The sequence below is a fragment of the Armigeres subalbatus genome, chromosome 2 (genome assembly GCF_024139115.2).
Source record: "Armigeres subalbatus isolate Guangzhou_Male chromosome 2, GZ_Asu_2, whole genome shotgun sequence".
NCBI lineage: Eukaryota > Metazoa > Arthropoda > Insecta > Diptera > Culicidae > Armigeres > Armigeres subalbatus.
In genome coordinates this window covers 452,866,948-452,885,312 of record NC_085140.1, presented here as the reverse complement: position 1 = coordinate 452,885,312, position 18,365 = coordinate 452,866,948, and the positions used below count along the sequence as shown (strand labels likewise).

The 18,365-nt window shown below is 45.0% G+C and overlaps 1 protein-coding gene across 1 annotated transcript in view; it reads right to left on the bottom strand.

Moving 5' to 3' along the window:
• Window positions 1-18,365, bottom strand: part of LOC134213770 (transient receptor potential-gamma protein) — a 395,710-nt gene that overhangs the window by 23,827 nt on the left and 353,518 nt on the right. The window contains exons 14-15 of the mRNA XM_062693089.1: window positions 1,314-1,466; window positions 753-883 (exon numbers count right to left, since the gene is read on the bottom strand). Of these exons, the coding sequence (XP_062549073.1) occupies window positions 753-883; window positions 1,314-1,466 (284 nt within the window). The remainder of the gene's footprint in view (window positions 1-752; window positions 884-1,313; window positions 1,467-18,365) is intronic.

Genomic DNA, 18,365 nt, shown 5'->3' with positions numbered 1-18,365 from the left:
AGAGCGGTTGTCCCTCGGCGGTTCGTCCTCCCAGGTTTTGGATCCATACGTCGCAATAACCGATCTTCTGGAGAGTCATATTCCGTATCAAAGTGGACACGTAGTTTGCCCCGTACTTCAACCGTGCGTCATCAGTTACACGAAGATTGTTCCCTGCGACCGCAGGGATAAACAATAATAGAGTCCAGGAAGGCACCTTCATGACGATTACAATGCTGAGAAACGGTCGGATAAGCTTTTGTTACATATTCAAATGATATAAAATTCATATATCGAGATAGGAACTTGATCAAACGAATTCATCTGATTAAAAATGGCGTTAATGGAATTGTGAAGCTGAAATGATATGAAAGTCATAAATATTGTTCTATGAGCTCATTTTCCGTTGGCATGTATCTATGATTTGAAAACAGTATATTTTCAATTGAAAGAAAAAAAATTACGTGCTGCCTATTTCACATTAAAAAAATTGTTTCGATGTGAATTAAGGTTTGGAAAATCACAATTTTACTTGATTTTAACATCTTATAGAGAGACACCTGAGTTAAGCATTGCAATGTCGTTTTTCATTAAATCTCAGGCTGAATCGTTTTCTAAACGGATTTTTCGCCCATGGGAGCTTAACGGTTATAATTTGAATAGTTTTTTCAGCACCCACATTTGAATTTGTTTGTAAGATAAATGATTGTTTCGATTGAACAAGCATTTAAAGTTATCAAATCAAAAAGTACATACAGACCCGCTCCACTTACCTCAAAATATGACACCACCCTCAGAGCTACCGTCGCCACGTACAGCGAGTTGGTCACGAAATCTATCACATTCCACATATCGTTCACGTATTCCTGCAGCCCAACATCCCACAGCTGCTTCACTTCGCTCCCATATCAGTCCTGGTTTCAGGTTTCGGTCGCCAACATTCCACCCAGAACGTGTGTGTTTTTTACGGATTAACATGGAGAGTGAGAGTAAAAAAAAAGAAATATTAGCAAGCATAGAATCATTCAACGGAAGTGACGAAAAAGTTAAATTCGTTTCGATAGAAGCAGCGTGTGACTATTCAAACAGATAAGGAATGAGACATTCAGGAATAAAAAGTTATAATTAGATTTTCACTGTTTTTAATTCGGGTTTCCGGTTGGGTCTTTGTCGGTAATCGATCAACCGAATTGGTACCCAGCAGAGCTGCGGTTAGAATGGCTTTCTGCTTCAGCAAATTGAAACAACTGTGGTTTTCTCTCTCATTGAGGTAGGATTATTCATCTCCCCTGCAAGCATGGGAGACCGTGATAGAACCAACCAGTCTTCACATCAGTACTTACCACTGACCCAAGCCAGAATCAGCCATTCAACCAATGTGGGACTTGCTCCCCTCTTTGTAGGCACTTCGTCGTGGCTACTCATCTCGGCTCCCCATACGCCACCGATCACAGTTTCAATGCGCTGCGAAGCCAACATCAGTAGAACTGAAAGCAAAGTAAAAGGATGAATGAAAAGTGCATCTGTTACTCGCACTCATAGTACCATATAGGAGAGACTTGGTTGTATTGATGGCCAAAATTCAATGTAAAATATTCGGATATATGTATCTTTGATGAGATTTATGATTCATTGGTGAAGAAAATGTGATAGGGCAAACGATCCAATAGTCGTGGATGTTTCTTTAGTAGCGATAATACAGTGTGCATTAAATCTACAAATAAAACACAGCAACCCACTACGCCCAATAATAAATCGATATGTCAATACTAGACCAACATTTAAAAAGGGCGTAGCAGCCAGAATTTATTCCTTTCGATGGAATTAGATTAGAGGAATTAGATGGAATAAATTTGAGCTGTTACGCTCTTTTCAAATGTTGGTCGAAGTGGCGGAGTGAAAAACTGTCAGAATGGCATCGTGTGAAAATGCATGAAATAGTGAAAATAATACTGGCATCACTTGAACTTTTTGCTTGCTTCTTACGGCTGCAAAATGTAAACAAGTCGAATTGAAACCGCTTTTGACGGTTAGATTGGAAACAAGATGACGTCTTCGCTGATCTCTTATTTCTCTTATTCCAGTATTTCTAGGGAGCGCCACTGTCGTAATCTGAAAAAATTACATATACGCCATTTTCCAAAAATGGTGTTAACGAGCAGTACTCATGGGTTTCTTTAACAGAAAAATGGCAAACATGCATGTTGTAATTTGGCTGTTACGTCACTTTCTTAGATTACGGCAGACCAGCCTTTCTTATGACCGGGTGATTTTTTAATTTCAAAACTTCTAAGTTTAAGTCGGGAAATGAGACAGGCGCCTAATTTTCATTTGTTTAAATGAATATGAATTCTTTAACATTTCCTATCAAACTCTCATAAGAATTCGAAAACAGCAACTTTGATACCAGTAAACCAACTGTCTGTCAGTAACGCCCACTCAGTCAGTACATTGGACTCTCGCTCAAACTCAGGGTCGGCTCTTTCATACCGGGATAAGCAAGATAAAGGAACAAGTATAAGTAGATGTTTCGACGGCAAATGATTTTATTCAAGAACGTCCCTAACAGCCCTAACTGCCCTAGCTACAACCCTACCAAATACACAAACGTCGTTGACCGGATCACATCCACGTGGTATACACGAGTACCAGCGGCTTGCTGGATCCAATCGTTCTCCAGGGTGAACAGTCGTTGCTGAGGATTCGTTACTGCTTCCGTATTCCAAAGGAGGAGGGCCGTTGCCACGCGGTCGACTTGGATTTGCTCAGTACGTTGAGGTTAACCGGCTCACCGGTTTCGGTCAGCTTATTGCTACAGTCGGGCACCTGGTTTGCTGTGCCCACTATATTTGTTTGTTCGCTTGTCCAACTTGGGTCACAGGGAAATGCGGTTTGGGTCGCGAACAATTGTTCGCAGCAGTGTACAACAGCGCACCCGTCTGGTGCTTCCGTCGGTCGTGGGTTGGGTTTGCTTCTGACGTGGGTTCGAAGCTCCAAGACACTTGGACACAAAACTGCGATTACGATGGCCACTGTCCCGAAACTTCAATGAATTCCGTACTGACTTGCACTATACCTTGGATTATCACTTTGAAAAAGTAGCTGTGTTCGCTCATCTGGTGAGAACGCAAGTGAACGAGATGAACCGGCAAAAATCATCCAGGAACCAGTTATCAAGGCAGTTTTCCATCCCATTCTAGGCCTACTAGGTAGTGGTGTTGCCGGTCAAAACTGCTACCAAAAACTTCCAGCATCGTGAATGTGGTAGTGTAGTGTTGTTTATGTTGCTGAACAATTTGTATTCAGTGTACTGTGAGTTTGAAATAACTGTTTGCCGTCTTGCTTCCTATCTTATATTTTGCATGTTTTTCATTTCATATTACTATAGGTTTTTTATTTAGGACTAAGGTAGATATTAAATTTTGATGTATGGTTTTGTTCATCCCTACTAACTTTCTAAGTAATCTACTTTTACCTTTTCCTTTATTTATTTAAGTTAAGATTAAAAGTGAGTTCCAGTCCTTTGAATTAAGTGGGCAAACTGAGTGTTTGGTTACACAATTTTTTTTTAGTTGAAGAAAAAACCCATAGTCACATTACATTGTTTAACCACTCTGTCAAGAGGAGGGTGTAAGGAAAAAGACGTTCCGTTTTGATAGCGAACTGTTGGTAATGCTTCAACTGTAATTATAAATTTTGGTAAGTACAATTGCATAAAGTTTAGAATTCAATTACAGTGACTTACAATTCAGTGGGCCTTAGCTCGCTCACCCACTGTTCTTTTTAACTGTCGACAATTGCGGCACCTAGTTTTCTTATTTAATTATCAATCGTATTTATTTATATTTCACTAATTTCTTACTTTCTTTTCAGGTTTCTTTTTCTTTTCAGGTTGCAAACGGATCAAAACACCACTCCTAGAAGTCTTTACCACGGACTATTTCCCTAGGAAACTACGGATTTCTTGGTTATAACTACTTGTGGAAACTCTAACCTCAACTAACCTCCTTTTACCGCGTTGGTTTATGCGCGATAGCTAGAGTTTCTTCGAATTCTTCAAATACTATCGGTTTAAGCACCGTTGAATTAAGACACTTTCTTAACTAGTGCGAAGCAAAATACTGGTTTTCAATTTTTTAGAGCACTTAATAATAACCAACTTTTGCACTCGATTTTACTTGCAGCCACCACGCGCACGTTTTCTGGAGGAAAGACGCTGTCAATTATGTCGTCTGACATCGATGTCATTCTCGCTACGGCGTTGCTTCGACGCGCTGCGTTGCTGCATTGATTTATCGCGTCCCCTTTATTGGTGCTCAGGGTTGCCAGATCGCCCTCTCTTACGCTCACATTCTCCCCTGGGTGTAGTCGGAGGTCTCGAAACTTCCACTAATATTCCTTAGGTCGAGCAGTGCTAGCCGTGACACCAGTCGTCGTATAGTTTTAGTCCCCATCTGCACAATTGCCTGTCAGGATCAGCCATCCTTGCTTGGTACAGTGGCGACGATCCGTCCACGCTCCCCATCCATTTCGCTTCGTCGGCTCTGCTACCTTTAACAAATCTCCTGCTTCTATGGTTCGAGTTTCCTCGAACCACTTTGGTTGCCCGGCGGATCACAGGTAGATACTCAACCAACCAGCGCTTCCAAAACACATTTAGCTGCCGTTGAATAATTTCCCAAAGATTTCCCGAATTTCTCGTCGGACCAGTTCACGGTGATGTTCGTAATCACTAACTTCATTTTCTCGGGAACAAATTTTCTTCCGTTCGAGCTCAACAGCAAAAAGTGGTTTGGCGTGATCGCCTCTGAGCTCCTCAGCGTCCAGTGGTAAATACGTCAGAGGCCTTGAGTTAACCAATCTTTCTGCCTCCACGACCAGCGTCTGCAGCCCCTCGTCGTCAAGCTTCCCTTCTGAATATCGCTTCTTGCATGGCTGCCTTCACCGATTGAACCAACCGTTCCCACGCTCCGCCCATGTGTGGTGCTCCCGGCAGAATGAAATTCCATTTCGTGTTGGTACTTATGAACGTCGTTGACAGCCCCTAGCTAATCTGGTGTCGCAGCACTCGATCGGCACCTTAGGAAATTCGTCCATTGTCGCTAAAGAATTCGGCGGGTGGACCTCGGCGACCCACGAATCGACGGACGCAAGAGATACAGGATTCAGTCGATAATGTGTACGCGATTTCCAGGTGAACGGCGCGCACTGTTAGGCAGGTGAATAATGCGATCCACCGCTTCACGTTGGATCTTCCCAGTTTTACAATCAGCGGCCCGAAATAATCTAAACCAGTGTAGGTGAAGGCTCGTTCGTGGTGAGCCAGGCGCGCCATTGGAAGAGGTGCCATCGGTGGAATTGCAGGCCTGGCCCGGCGGATTATACAAAGTGTACAGTCTCGACTAACTTTCTTGACTACCGATCGAAGTCTTGGAATATTGTAAAGTTGGCGAATCTCATTTCACCCACAGTTTCAGAGTTTCCATGTTAGCAACGTTGATGGAAATTTAACACCAGCAACGTAACCGGTGCTTCCTTGGAAGGATAACGGGATGGTGAACGTTGTACCCCACGTCTTCAGCGTAAGCGATCCGACCACGCTCGCGTAGCAGGCCGCATTTGTCCAGTATCGGCATCAGTTGGAAAAATGTGCTCTGCTTCCCGACATTCCACTGTCCGTTTTCTTTGGGTGGTTTTGTTGAACAGTGCAACGATCTCATCTGGGTAAGTTTCCCTCTGCACTGCTTTGAAGATGGTTTCTTCTGCTAACTGAAGTTCAGTATGCGATAACTGCCCTGTTCTCAGCGGCCGCTTTTTGGTCGAATTGTTCACAAATCGGAGCATGTATGCTGTTGCTCGTAGCAACCGATTCCAGGATGAGAACCGGGCGAAATTTATAGGTGGCTCAAAGGAACAGTGATGCATGACCGATGCCCGCATTTCTTCGTTGGTCGTGGCCACTGGTTCCCTTGAACGAGGCCATTCCTCCTCCGGAAGCCGGAGAAAATCGGATCCCTGGAACCATTTGCTATTGCGGTCGAAGTATGGTCCGCTACCCCATTTGGTAGCTTCATACGCTGGATTGACCTTTAACGGTACCCACCGCCACTCACTCGAGGTGAGGGTCGGCTTTGATTCAGGCCAAGACTTTTCTAGAATTTGTCCAATACACCATCCTGACAACGGTTATTTTGCGCTCTGTTTTGACGAACTTTGTCCATAGTACAATCAGAACACAACCTTGCAGCTCTAATCTTGGAATTGACCAGAGCTTCAATGGAGCGACTTTAGATTTGGCGGCGATCAGACAACACTATGATTCACATTTGTTCTTCATCGAGCGCAGATAAATCGCACACGAATACGCTACCTCGCTTGCGTCGACGAAAATGTGGAGCTCCGCACCATGATAGGTCTTCTGATCGGCATTGTGAAAATAACACCGCGGGATTCGTAGCTCTGCGATGTAATAAATAATTTGACCCACCTGTGCCACTTAGCGTAGATATCTTCGTTGACTTGTTCATCTCACACAGTTCCCGCTCGCCACAAATCCTGGATCAATACTTTGCCGTGGATGATGAATGGTGACAGCAAGCCTAAAGGGTCAAACAGCGTCATCACACATCGCAGAACCTGTCCTTCGTCGGCCTGATGGCTGATTGCATCAGTGATTGGACCTCCCCGCTCATCTGAGTAGAAGCTCCGCTTGTCTTTCGACGGACTCCACAGCATTCCGAGGACTCTTTCGGTCTTCACACCGTCGATTAAATTGATCTGTTTGTCCGATTCAGTCTGTACTTCACCCAGAATTTCTAGAACCGCGTTACTGTTCGACCGCCAATTGTGCAACTTAAAGCCGCCGTTGCCGTGTACGAACCGTACTTCGCGGGCCACTTTTGCCGCCTCCTCCCATGATGAAAAACTAGCCAAGTAATCGTCGACGTAGTGGTCGTCAACAATCGCTTTCGTCGCATTCGGGTAAATCTCACTGTGTAGCTCCGCATTTCTGTTTTTAACAAACTGCGCCGATGCTGGCGAACAGGTACTTCCGAATGTGGCTACGTCCATCACATAGACCGTTGGCTTCTCGGTCGTCTTGGCGCGCCATAGGAGACGCTGAGAGTTCCTGTCTTCGGATCGGATTCGTATTTGATGGAACATCTCCTGGATATCGGACGGCGACGGCCACTCCATACAATCGGAAGCGGAATAGAATGGCCGGGAGAGATGTAAATTGGTCCGGGCCTTTGAGGAGTTCACTGTTCAGCGATACACCGTTGACTTGGGCCGCTGCGTCCCAAATTACTTGGACCTTTCCCGGTTTCTTGGAGTTCATTACCACTCCAACTGGGAGGTATCAAACCCTCTTAGGATCTGCTGCTTCCATCTCCGCGGTCGTGACCTTGTGCGCATTCGCCGATTTGCCGGTGGAGATTTACCTTCAGTCCTGGATCGCGTTCCATTCTACGTTCCTCTACACTCCAGACGGCGCAATGCCATATAATAGCTGTCCGGGAATTCTACCTCATCCTCTCGCCAAATCAGCCCGGTCTCAAATCGGTTTCCCTACGCCAGAGTTGTTGCTTCCATAACAGCCAGTGCTCGCTCATCTTCCTTCGTCAGCGACGACATCGCTGGCTTGTAGCCAATTTCTTCGACGGCGTAAAATTTCTTCACAGTTTCGTGGAGATCTTCATCGCAGGAACATTCGCACATATGGAAGCTGAGGATTCTTGTTTTCCGCCACCTCGAGGACCGTAGACACACCAGCCCAGTCTGGTTTTCACTGCCACCGGTGCTGTTCAATCGCCTTCTCGTACTTTCAGTGGTAACGCTAAACGCAAGTTGTCCACCCCAATCAGAATCTTGAGATCGCATTCTGGTAACTGGCAATCAGGATCCCTTCAAGTGCCGGTAACGTTCTATGGCCTCATCCGCATGGAAGCTTTGACCGGGTAGCCCAAGGTTGTTCACAGTTCTCACATTAATCAGCTGGTGCCGTTTCTCTTGTCCGCGTCCGGTAATCTCGATAGTTATCTGATGTGAGCTCTTCTCAACGCGTGAAGTGTTTCCAGTCCACCGGAGGCATAATGGTAGTGGCGTACCCTTTACACCCAATAGAGGCCACCAGATCACTCTCCACCAGAGTCAAATCCGAACCTTCGTCGAGGAAGGCGAAAGTGTCGATTGAACCGTTCGGCCCGTGCGGTGTCTACTGGAATAATCCGGAATAGCGTTCCGGAAGATGGAGTGGCGATGGGTGTGATTCTCTGCCACCTGAACCGTGGCTTCGAAGACCGATGAGGGACCCTTGGAAGAATGCAGGAAGCGGATGATGACGGAATTGTGCAACCGCCGATCTCCCTACAAGTTTTCCGTCCTCGGCATCCACGCCTTCCGTGGTTAAATAGACAGTTCGAACATAGGCCCGAGCGACCGTACCTCGCTTCCAACGGTCGTCGACGTGTAAGTAACGAGATGCATAGGCAATCACGCACTCGATGGCCACTCCTATTGCAGTGGAACGCCCATTCCCAGGCTGTTTTGGCTCCTCTTTCTGGTTCGTGCGACGATCTAATGGGTTCCTCCGGTGTTTCCTTTGCATGGGAGTACACACGAATCCTTTGTTCTTCGGACGGTCTCAGGCAGCACAGGCCGTTTCCACCTCCCTGGGTTCGAAAGTTACCACACTGGTCGCATCTTGCATACCACCACTGCCATATAATCGCTACCAGAATGTCTTGCGATCCACTTGTTGAAATCCTCGTTTGCCCAGCCCGCCGCCACATCATCCGTTGTGGTCTGCGGGTAGTTTACCCACTGGTTCCTGAAGTAGCGATGGGTTGGAAAGATGAGCACGTTCGTTGGCGGCGGCCTCGATATGGTCGCTGGCACTAACTGCTTGTACTGCCATACCGAAATCGTCAATAAGCCCTTTCAAGTTTGTCGGACCTTGGAGCCGGAATATCTCGCACCTTCCGGGTAGAGCATTGATCCGCGAAAGTAATTCCGGGCGTCCAAACCCGCATTCGGAGGAGTCTCGATCACCTGTGGTACTGCTGCTGGTAGCACGCAATCGACTGCGAACTGCTTCCAGTGCTGCTCTGATAGAAAACATCGTTGTAGGCGCATCATGTTTTCTCCATCCGTAAATCCACAAGCTTCGGATGTATAGCGGTAGGCTGGAGATTGAAAATAAAGGCCAATCCGAGGGATCGCCTGTGAATCTAAGGAGCTCCTTAGCCAGGGACTTCGCCTTGCTGCTAGCTGCTGCTGTGTTGGACGGCGTACACCAGTTCATGGTTAGGAATCACTTGATTACGGTGGAGCACTTTCCAAGAATGAGCGAGGGGTCTGAGACGATTCAACCGCCCGCGAGGGATGGGTTCTCGGCACCTGCAAACTGGTTGAATTTGGTTCCGCGTACAAAGTTGTTACGAACTGTCGTCAACTGAGGGCGCGAATGTATCTCGCAACTGCTCTCAGGGGGTATATTGGAGGAATATATGTTTCTTCCGGGCGCGCGTAATTTCGCAGCTACTCACGAGAGAGTCTGGAATTTTTGAATTGGGGCTTTCGGCATTAATAAGATATTAGTTTGGTTTCTTCAATTGAATTTACTCGGTGGCTTGAGCGCTTACCTGGGGTTCCAATCTCTTCCGGAGTATTGGAATGTTTGGATTGACTTACCGAGAAGGAGCCCGTTTGGCTTTACCCGGAACCTTGAGTGGCCAGATATCATCCGGCTGAGAAGACGCCTGCAACCCGCTCCGGCTTCGTCTGGAATCGTCGGCAATGTCCGATTCGTTTTCGGAATAGCTCCGTTTTAGGTGCCGCATGTAAGATGTTTTCTGGCGCTGGTTTTGGCTGAACCTGGGTACCGCTCGTTGACTTAACTGATGGATTGCTTGCTGCAGTCTGCATGTTTTCGAGCAGCTTCCGACACATTTCCAGTTAGGGAGCATGGAGATCCGGTGAGTTGTTCAGGCGTTGGATTGGCGCGCTGCTCGCACTGCTCAATCCTTTTCTTGAGCTCTTTCAATTTGCCATTTGAGGGTCTTTCTTACGCTTCCAGCACTTCCACAGTACTCCGGTTGCTGGAAAGTACCTGAAAAGAGAATCGAAACCATAACCGGTGCAGAAAGTCCTCTGGCGTGTATCAACTGGCGGCATCGAACGACGGGAAATCTGCACTAGAGGAGCTCCAGGAGGAGATGACGATGTAAGCCGCTTATTAGCAGATGGTGGAGTTGAAGCATCGAGTCGCTCCGATGGGTAAACCACCACTGCGATTCTGAATCCCACTAACGGCCCTTCAGAGCACTTTGTCAGGATAAGCTTCTGCTGCTCATCCAAATGGCAGCGCTGCAGCTCCCTATCTCTCTCATACAGGTGCGCTCGAGTTGTTGTCGCTCCACCATCTGGCTCCAAAAGCAGACGGAAAACGCACCGACGATGTGACCTGCAGCGACTGGAGGCCGCTATGTACGGTGATGGCGTCGTCGTGGTGTGTCTGCCGGTACAGTGTCCGCATATCCAAGAACGATTTGCGATGTTCTCATCCACTCCAGCACGCACGTGTAATGACTCCACGCGTCGCGGTGATCGCACTGGACCCATGTCCTCCACTACACTTCGTCCAGTCGTTGGCAGGCGACGCGAAAGCTTGATTCCGTCTGTGCCCACCTGTTGGGTGATTGTCCTTTCGTCCTTCCGGCTGTCAGCAATTTTGGAAGGTTTGTCAAGAGGAGGGGTGTAAAGGAAAAGACGTTTTTCCCGTTTTGATAGCAGAACTGTTAGTAATAGCTTCAACTGTAATTACTAAATTTTGGTAAAGTACAATTGCCATAAAGTTTAGAATTCCAATTACAGTGACTGCTTTGGTACTGAATTCGGTGGGCAGCTTAGCTCGCTCACCTGTTCTGTTTAACTGTCGACAATTTACGGCACCTAGTTTTCTTATTTAATTATCAATCGTAATTTATTTATATTTCACTAATTTCTTACCTTTCTTTTTCAGGTTTCTTTTCTTTTCAGGTTGCAAACCGGATCAAACACCACTCTAGAAGATGCTTTACCACGGACTATTTCCCTAGAAACTACGGATTTCTTGGATTAGTTTTTATAACTACTTGTGCCGAAACTCTAACCTCAACTAACCTCCTTTTTACCGCGTTTGGTTTGTATGCGCGATAGCTAGAAGTTTCTTCAGATTCTTCAAATACTATCGGTTTAAGCACCGTTGAATTTAGACACTTTCTCAACTTCAGAGTACGCAACAAAATACTGGCGTTTTCAATTTTTAGAGCACTTAATAATAACCAACTTTTGCACCTCGAGATTTTACTTGCAGCCACCACGCGCACGTTTTTCTGGAGGAAAGACGCTTTGTCAATTATGCATCGTCTGCATCGATGTCATTGCTCGCTACGGCGTTTAGCTTCCGACGCGCTGCGTTGCTGCATTGATTTATCGCGTCCCTTTACCTTGTGGTGCTCAGGTTGCCAGATCGCCCTCTCTTGCGCTCACGGGACACTCTGCAGGGCTCCACTTGATAAAATGCGTTTGAGAACCACCACCGGTGTGAACGTGGTGGAGGTGACAGGATTGTCGTTCAAGTAATTCAGCTTCTGAAACGGTTCTCAAAGTGAGGCGCACTTCGGCTTCCGAAGAGGTTAACACTGCCGAGGTCGTCATTGATTGCAAGCGGCGTGATATCCGCTACTGCACTGTGACAACGTTTGACGCGAGCAATGCCATAAACAATGCTTGCCGAGCGGAGATTTCGAGACTGACCCATCAACTAGGAGTACCCGGTAGTGCTGTGCAAGATTTTGAGGAAAGCTGCTTCCAGTATCAAGTTCTACATCTACGAGTTTGTCTAATGTTTGTCGCTGTAGGATCGGCCACTTTCATCTTGCATTGAGTAGGTAGCGATGCGGGTCGTCACATCTGTTGTAGCGATAAGGGTCATGTCGTAAAATCCCGATTAATCGATTAGTTACTAATCCAGTTACTCTCTTGATTCCTGTCGATTATTGAATCGATTAATCATTTATGTATAGTAATCGATTCAAAATTAATCGATTATCACAACGATAAGATCGATTAATCAAGAAATAATCAATTAATTTTCGACATCCTTATGATGTCGCTAAAATCCCTGATTAATCAATTAGTAACTAATCGATTACTCACGATTCACTCTCAATTATTGAATCGATTAATCGTTTGGGTAATAATCGATTCCAAAATTAATCGATTATCACAACGATGAATCGATTAATCGAAGTAATCGATTAAGGATTTGAAACATCTCTAGATGGGTCATATTCCGGGTGCCATGTCCAAAAGATTGAAACATTTTGTGCACTTCTGTGTGACATCCCGGTGCACCAACCTTTAGCCCTCCCAGTCAACACAGCTGCGCCGATTAATGACGTTGATTTGTTTCAAATTCTTCCACGCGATAGATCCATATTTCCTGACGCCCGATCTTGTGTGAATGGTGCGGTAGGTTTTAGTACAACTTTATTCGGTGATGAGGTCGTTCTCCTCCATATCATGCAGACCATACAGCTGATTGTATTTGCGCCAAGCAGGTCATGAGTGTAAAACTCATATTTTTGCACCCACAGGAACTCTACCACCGACTGGTGGGGCTCCTTTGCATCACCTTGACGCCATACCTGCAAAGCCTGAAGGTACACTTCAGGTCCTTGGTGATAAGCTGGCGGATTTTCGGTCGTAGGTCCGGCGTCCGGTGGGTCGCCTTTAACTTACACAAGCGAGCACTTCTCACTCCGCTTGGGTTGTACTTGCGGGAGCTGCAGCTGCTGCTTCTTCCTCTTCTTATCCGGCTTTGGTTCCATTTGCTTGATTAGTTCTCCAGTTATGCAGAAATTTGTGTTTTATTTGTATAAGAGCCGCTCCTTCCAGAGGGGGAGGAGTCTTGAATTATTCTAAGAATAGGGTGATCATATGAATTTTTCACAAAGGAGGACAACTTACCAAACTCAAAAATGTCCTATGTTTGACATATCTTTATTGAATAATTTAAATTAATTTGGAAAAAGGCTATTATTTACACTATAATATACAGACCAACATAATTTTTTTCCTCTATTGATAAAAAAGTTAGTCTATATATTGAGCTTGAGCTTGAGCTTGAGCTTGATTGACTGCTCGTAGTTGCTACTCCATTATGACCAGATCAGCTGTTCTTGCACAGGGAACCAACTTTGATGTTTTGCTTGGGACTAGCACACATCTTCAATGTCTACAAGAACCTGGTGATCTTATTTTGTTAGAGTCATATTGGCGCCTGCCACCGTCAGAATGCAAATCAATGTAGCAAGGGAAGGGGAGGAAATGATGATGCAATCACTCGCCCTGCAAGCCGAATATACCTCTGCACTTGCCACGAGTTCATGCGGAATTTGTTGGAATTTCTGGGTTAGGTTGGAGAGGCAGAGGTCCGTCTTGGTCTAACGAGCTGCCAATGTGATGAATAGGAGAAGGTAACTGATGGAATTTTCTAATTGGATGTAGGAAACAGGCTCTATAAGTTCATTTCCAATTCTAGCAGATTACTGTTAGAATACTCAAATTGAAGGTATAGGAATAGTAATGGAAACGGTATGGAAGTCCATTTGCTAGAACATTGTGAGAAATAAACAGAAAAGATACAAAGAAGTAGGAGAATGGAACGGACCTGGGGATTGAATTCACTACCTCCTGCGGCGTATGAGGGCCAGAATTCATTCATTTATTTAGTTAACATCTAAACAGATAACACTGAATCAACAATTTGACGCCACAATACACGGTTCGAGGCCGCATCTCTCATCCTCGGATACGCCCCACGCTCGCCAAGTCGTTTCTGCACCTGGTCTGCCATCTCGCTCGCTGCGCTCCACGCCGTCTCGTACCTGCCGGATCGGAAGCGAACACCATCTTTGCAGGGCTGCTGTCCAACATTCTTGCAACATGTCCACCTTGCCCATCATACCCTTCCAGCTAGCTACCTTCTGGATACTGGGTTCGCCGTAGGGGGTTGAGCGAGCTCATAGTTCATTCTATCGCCGCCACACCGTCTTCTTGCACACCGCCAAAGATGGTCCTAAGCACCCGTCTCAGAATATACTCCGAGTGCTTTACCAGAGTCCTCCTCGAGCATTGTCCATGTTTTCATGTGTCCGTGGGGGACTACCGGTCTTCATTAACGTCTTGTACATGAAGCACATTTTGGTGCGGTGGCGAATCTTTTCGACCGCAGTTTCTTCTGGAGCCCGTAGTAGGCCCGACTTCCACAGATGATGCGCCTTCTTATTTCGACTAACGTTGTTGTCAGCCGTTAGCCGGGGATCCGAGGTAGACGAATTCCTCGAAACCACCTCCGAAAGGTATCCCCAAATCTGTCATGTAACACTGCTTCCCAGGCAGGCCCTGTCGCGCTCGGTTCCGCCCACAAGCATGTACTTTGTCGCTTTGACGCATTTCACCACCAGATCCAACTTTTTGTTGCTTCACGTTTTCAGGCGGTACTTCACTAAAACTCTTACATCAAAATTTAATATCTACCTTAGTCCTGAATAAAAAACCTATAGTAATATGAAATGAAAAACATGCAAAATATAAGATAGGAAGCAAGACGGCAAACATTTTTCAAACTCACAGTACACTGAATACAAATTGCTCAGCAACATAAACAACACTACACTACCACATTCACGATGCTGGAAGTTTTGGTAGCAGTTTTGACCGGCAAAACCCTTACTAGTGGGCCTAGAATGGGATGGAAAACAGCCTGTTAACTGGTTCCTGGATGATTTTGCCGGTTCATCTCGTTAACTTGCTCGAGCACCAGATGAGCGAACACAGCTATTTTTTCAAAGTGATAATTCAAGATATAGTGCAAGTCAGTACGGAATTCATTGAGTTTTCGGACAGTGGCCGTCGTAATCCCTTTTGTGTCCAAGTGTCTACCGGAGTCTTGGAGCTTCGAACCCACGTCAAGCAAACCCACACCCACGGAAGCACCAGACAGGTGCGCTGTTGTACACTCTGCGAACAATTGTTCGCGACCCAAAGCATTTCCCTGTGCCAAAGTTGGACAAGCGAACAAACAAATATAGTGGGCACAGCAAACCGGTGCCGCAGCAATAAGCTGACCGAAACCGGTGAGCCGGTTAACCTCAACGTACTGAGCAAATCCAAGTCGACCGCGTGGCAACGGCCCTCCTCCTTTGGAATACGGAAGCAGTAACGAATCCTCAGCAACGACCGCTACCCCGAGGACGATTGGATCCAGCAAGCCGCTGGTACTCGTGTATACCACGTGGATGTGATCCGGTCAACGACGTTTGTTCCCAGTGACTGCCAGTTCAACGGGCCCAAACACACGGCGTAAGTAGACTGTATTTGGTAGGGTTGTAGCTAGGGCAGTTAGGGCTGTTAGGGACGTTCTTGAATAAAATCATTTGCTGTCGAAACATCTACTTATACTTGTTCCTTTATCTTGCTTATCCTGTGAAGAGAGCCAACCCTGAGTTTGAGCGAGAGTCCAATGTGCTGAGCGGGCGTAACTGACAGACAGTTGGTTTACTGGTATCAAAGTTGCTGTTTTCGAATTCTTATGAGAGTTTGTTAGGAAATGTTAAAGAGTTCATATTCATTTAAACTTTAACAAATAGCCTGAAAATTAAGCGCCTGTCTCATTTCCCGACTTAAACTTAGAAGTGACAGTTTGAAAATTAAAAAATCACCCGGTCATAAGAATGGCTGGTCTGCCATAATCTAAGAAAGTGACGTAACAGCCTAATTACAACATGCATGTTTGTTTTTCTGTTAAAGAAGCCGATGAGTACTGCTCGTTAACCCCATTTTTGGAAAATGGCGTATATATCACTTTTTCAGATTATGACAGTGGCGCTCCTAGAAATACTGGAATAAGAGATCAGCGAACGCCTCTTGTTTCCAATCAGACACTCAAAAGCGGTTCCATTTCGACTGTTTACATTTTGCATCCATAAAAAGCAAGCAAAAAGTTCAAGTGATGCCAGTATTATTTTCACGATGTCATGCATTTTCAGACGATGCCATTCTGACGTTTTCACTCCGCCACTCGATCAACATTTGAAAGAGCGTAACAGCTCAAATTTATTCCATCTAATTCCTCTAATCTAATTCCATCAGAAAGATAAATTCTGGCTGCTACGCCTTTTTAAATGTTGGTCTAATATTGACATATCGATTTATTATTGGGCGAAGTGGGTTGCTGTGTTTTATTCGTAGATTTAATGCACTGTATTATCGCAACTGAAGAAACATCCACGACTATTGGATCGTTTGCCTATCACATTTTCTTCGCCAATAGATCATAATCATCAAAGATACATATATCCGAACATTTTACGATGAATTTTGGCCATCAATACAAAGTCTCTCCTATGTGGTGCTATAGTGCGAGTAATAGATGCGCTGTTCATTCATCCTTTCACTTTGCTTTCAGTTCTACTGATGTTGGCTTGCAGCGCATTGAAACTGTGATCGGTGGCGTCTGGGGAGCCGAGATGAAACCACGACAGAGTCCTACAAGAGCAGAGTCCACATTGGTTGAATGGCTGATTCTGGCTTGGGTCAGTGGTACTGATGTGAAGACTGGTTGGTTCTATCGCGGTCTCCCATGTTTGCAGGGAGATGAATAATCCACCTCAATGAGAGAAAAACCACAGTTGTTTCAATTTGCTGAAGCAGAAAGCCATTCTACCGCTCTGCTGGTACCAATTCGTTGATCGATTACCGACAAAGACCCAACCAGAGCGAATTAAAAACGGTGAAAATCTAATTATAACTTTTTATTCCTGAATTCTCATTCCTTATCTGTTTGAATAGTCACACGCTGCTTCTATCGAAACGAATTTAACTTTTTCGTCACTTCCGTTGAATGATTCTATGCTTGCTAATATTTCTTTTTTTTTACTCTCACTCTCCATGTTAATCCGTAAAAAACACACACGTTCTGGTGAATGTTGGCGACCGGAACCTGAAACCAGGACTGATATGGAGCGAAGTGAAGCAGCTGTGGGATGTTGGGCTGCAGGAATACGTGAACGATATGTGGAATGTGATAGATTTCGTGACCAACTCGCTGTACGTGGCGACGGTAGCTCTGAGGGTGGTGTCATATTTTGAGGTAAGTGGAGCGAGTCGTGTTGATAACTCTAATAAAGTTCAATCGAAACAATCATTTATCTTCTTACTTACAAACAAATTCACATGTGGGTGCTGAAAAAACTATTCAAATTATAACCGTTAAGCTCCCATGGGCGAAAAATCCGTTTAGAAAACGGTTCAGCCTGATATTTTATGAAAAACCATATTGCAATGCTTAACTCAGGTGTCTCTCTATAAGATGTTAAAATCAAGTAAAATTGTGATTTTCCAAACCTTAATTCACATCGAAACATTTTTTTTAATGTGAAATAGGTATCTTTCAATTGAAAATATACTGTTTTCAAATCATAGAACTTGTGTAGAATTTAAAACATTCTTCACTGAAATATACTTGCCAACGGAAAATGAGCTCATAGGACAATATTTATGACTTTCATATCATTTCAGCTTCACAATTCCATTAACGCCATTTTAATCAGATGAATTCGTTTGATCAAGTTCCTATCTCGATATATGAATTTTATATCATTTGATAATATTAACAAAGCTTATCCGACCGTTTCTCAGCATTGTAATCGTCATGAAGGTGCCTTCCTGGACTCTATTATTGTTTATCCCTGCGGTCGCAGGGAACAATCTTCGTGTAACTGATAACGCACGGTTGAAGTACGGAGCAAATTACGTGTCCACATTGATAAGGAATATGACTCTCCAGCAGATCGGTTATTGCGACGTATGGATTCAAAACTTGGGAGGACGAACCGGCGAGGGACAACCGCTCTTGGAATATATTCTGCCGCAAATCGACGGAACCGTACATATGTTGACCACGAACCTGTCCCTCGAGATACGGTCCTCCGCAGCTGCTGGTCTTCATTGTACAGGACATGAACTTTGATTTACTTGCATTCGGATGGACTTTGATCACGTTGAAGAACTTCTTCGCCGAAAATGCTGATTGTACTGGACAAAAGCAAAATTGCGAGCGGTTTCAAGACATATTGATTCAAATTTTTGAAATCAGATAACTACGATAGCGCTTTCGTAATGTTCATACCGATCAAATAGGTACTATTCGAAATTTGAAAAGCTCTCTATTATTCCGTGAGCTATTACCGCTGGACAAACTGTTTTCGACCAAAAGCTGATCTTCATGGGTTCAATTTATGATTTCATACAAAGCAATACGTGAAAAAAACTTCTAG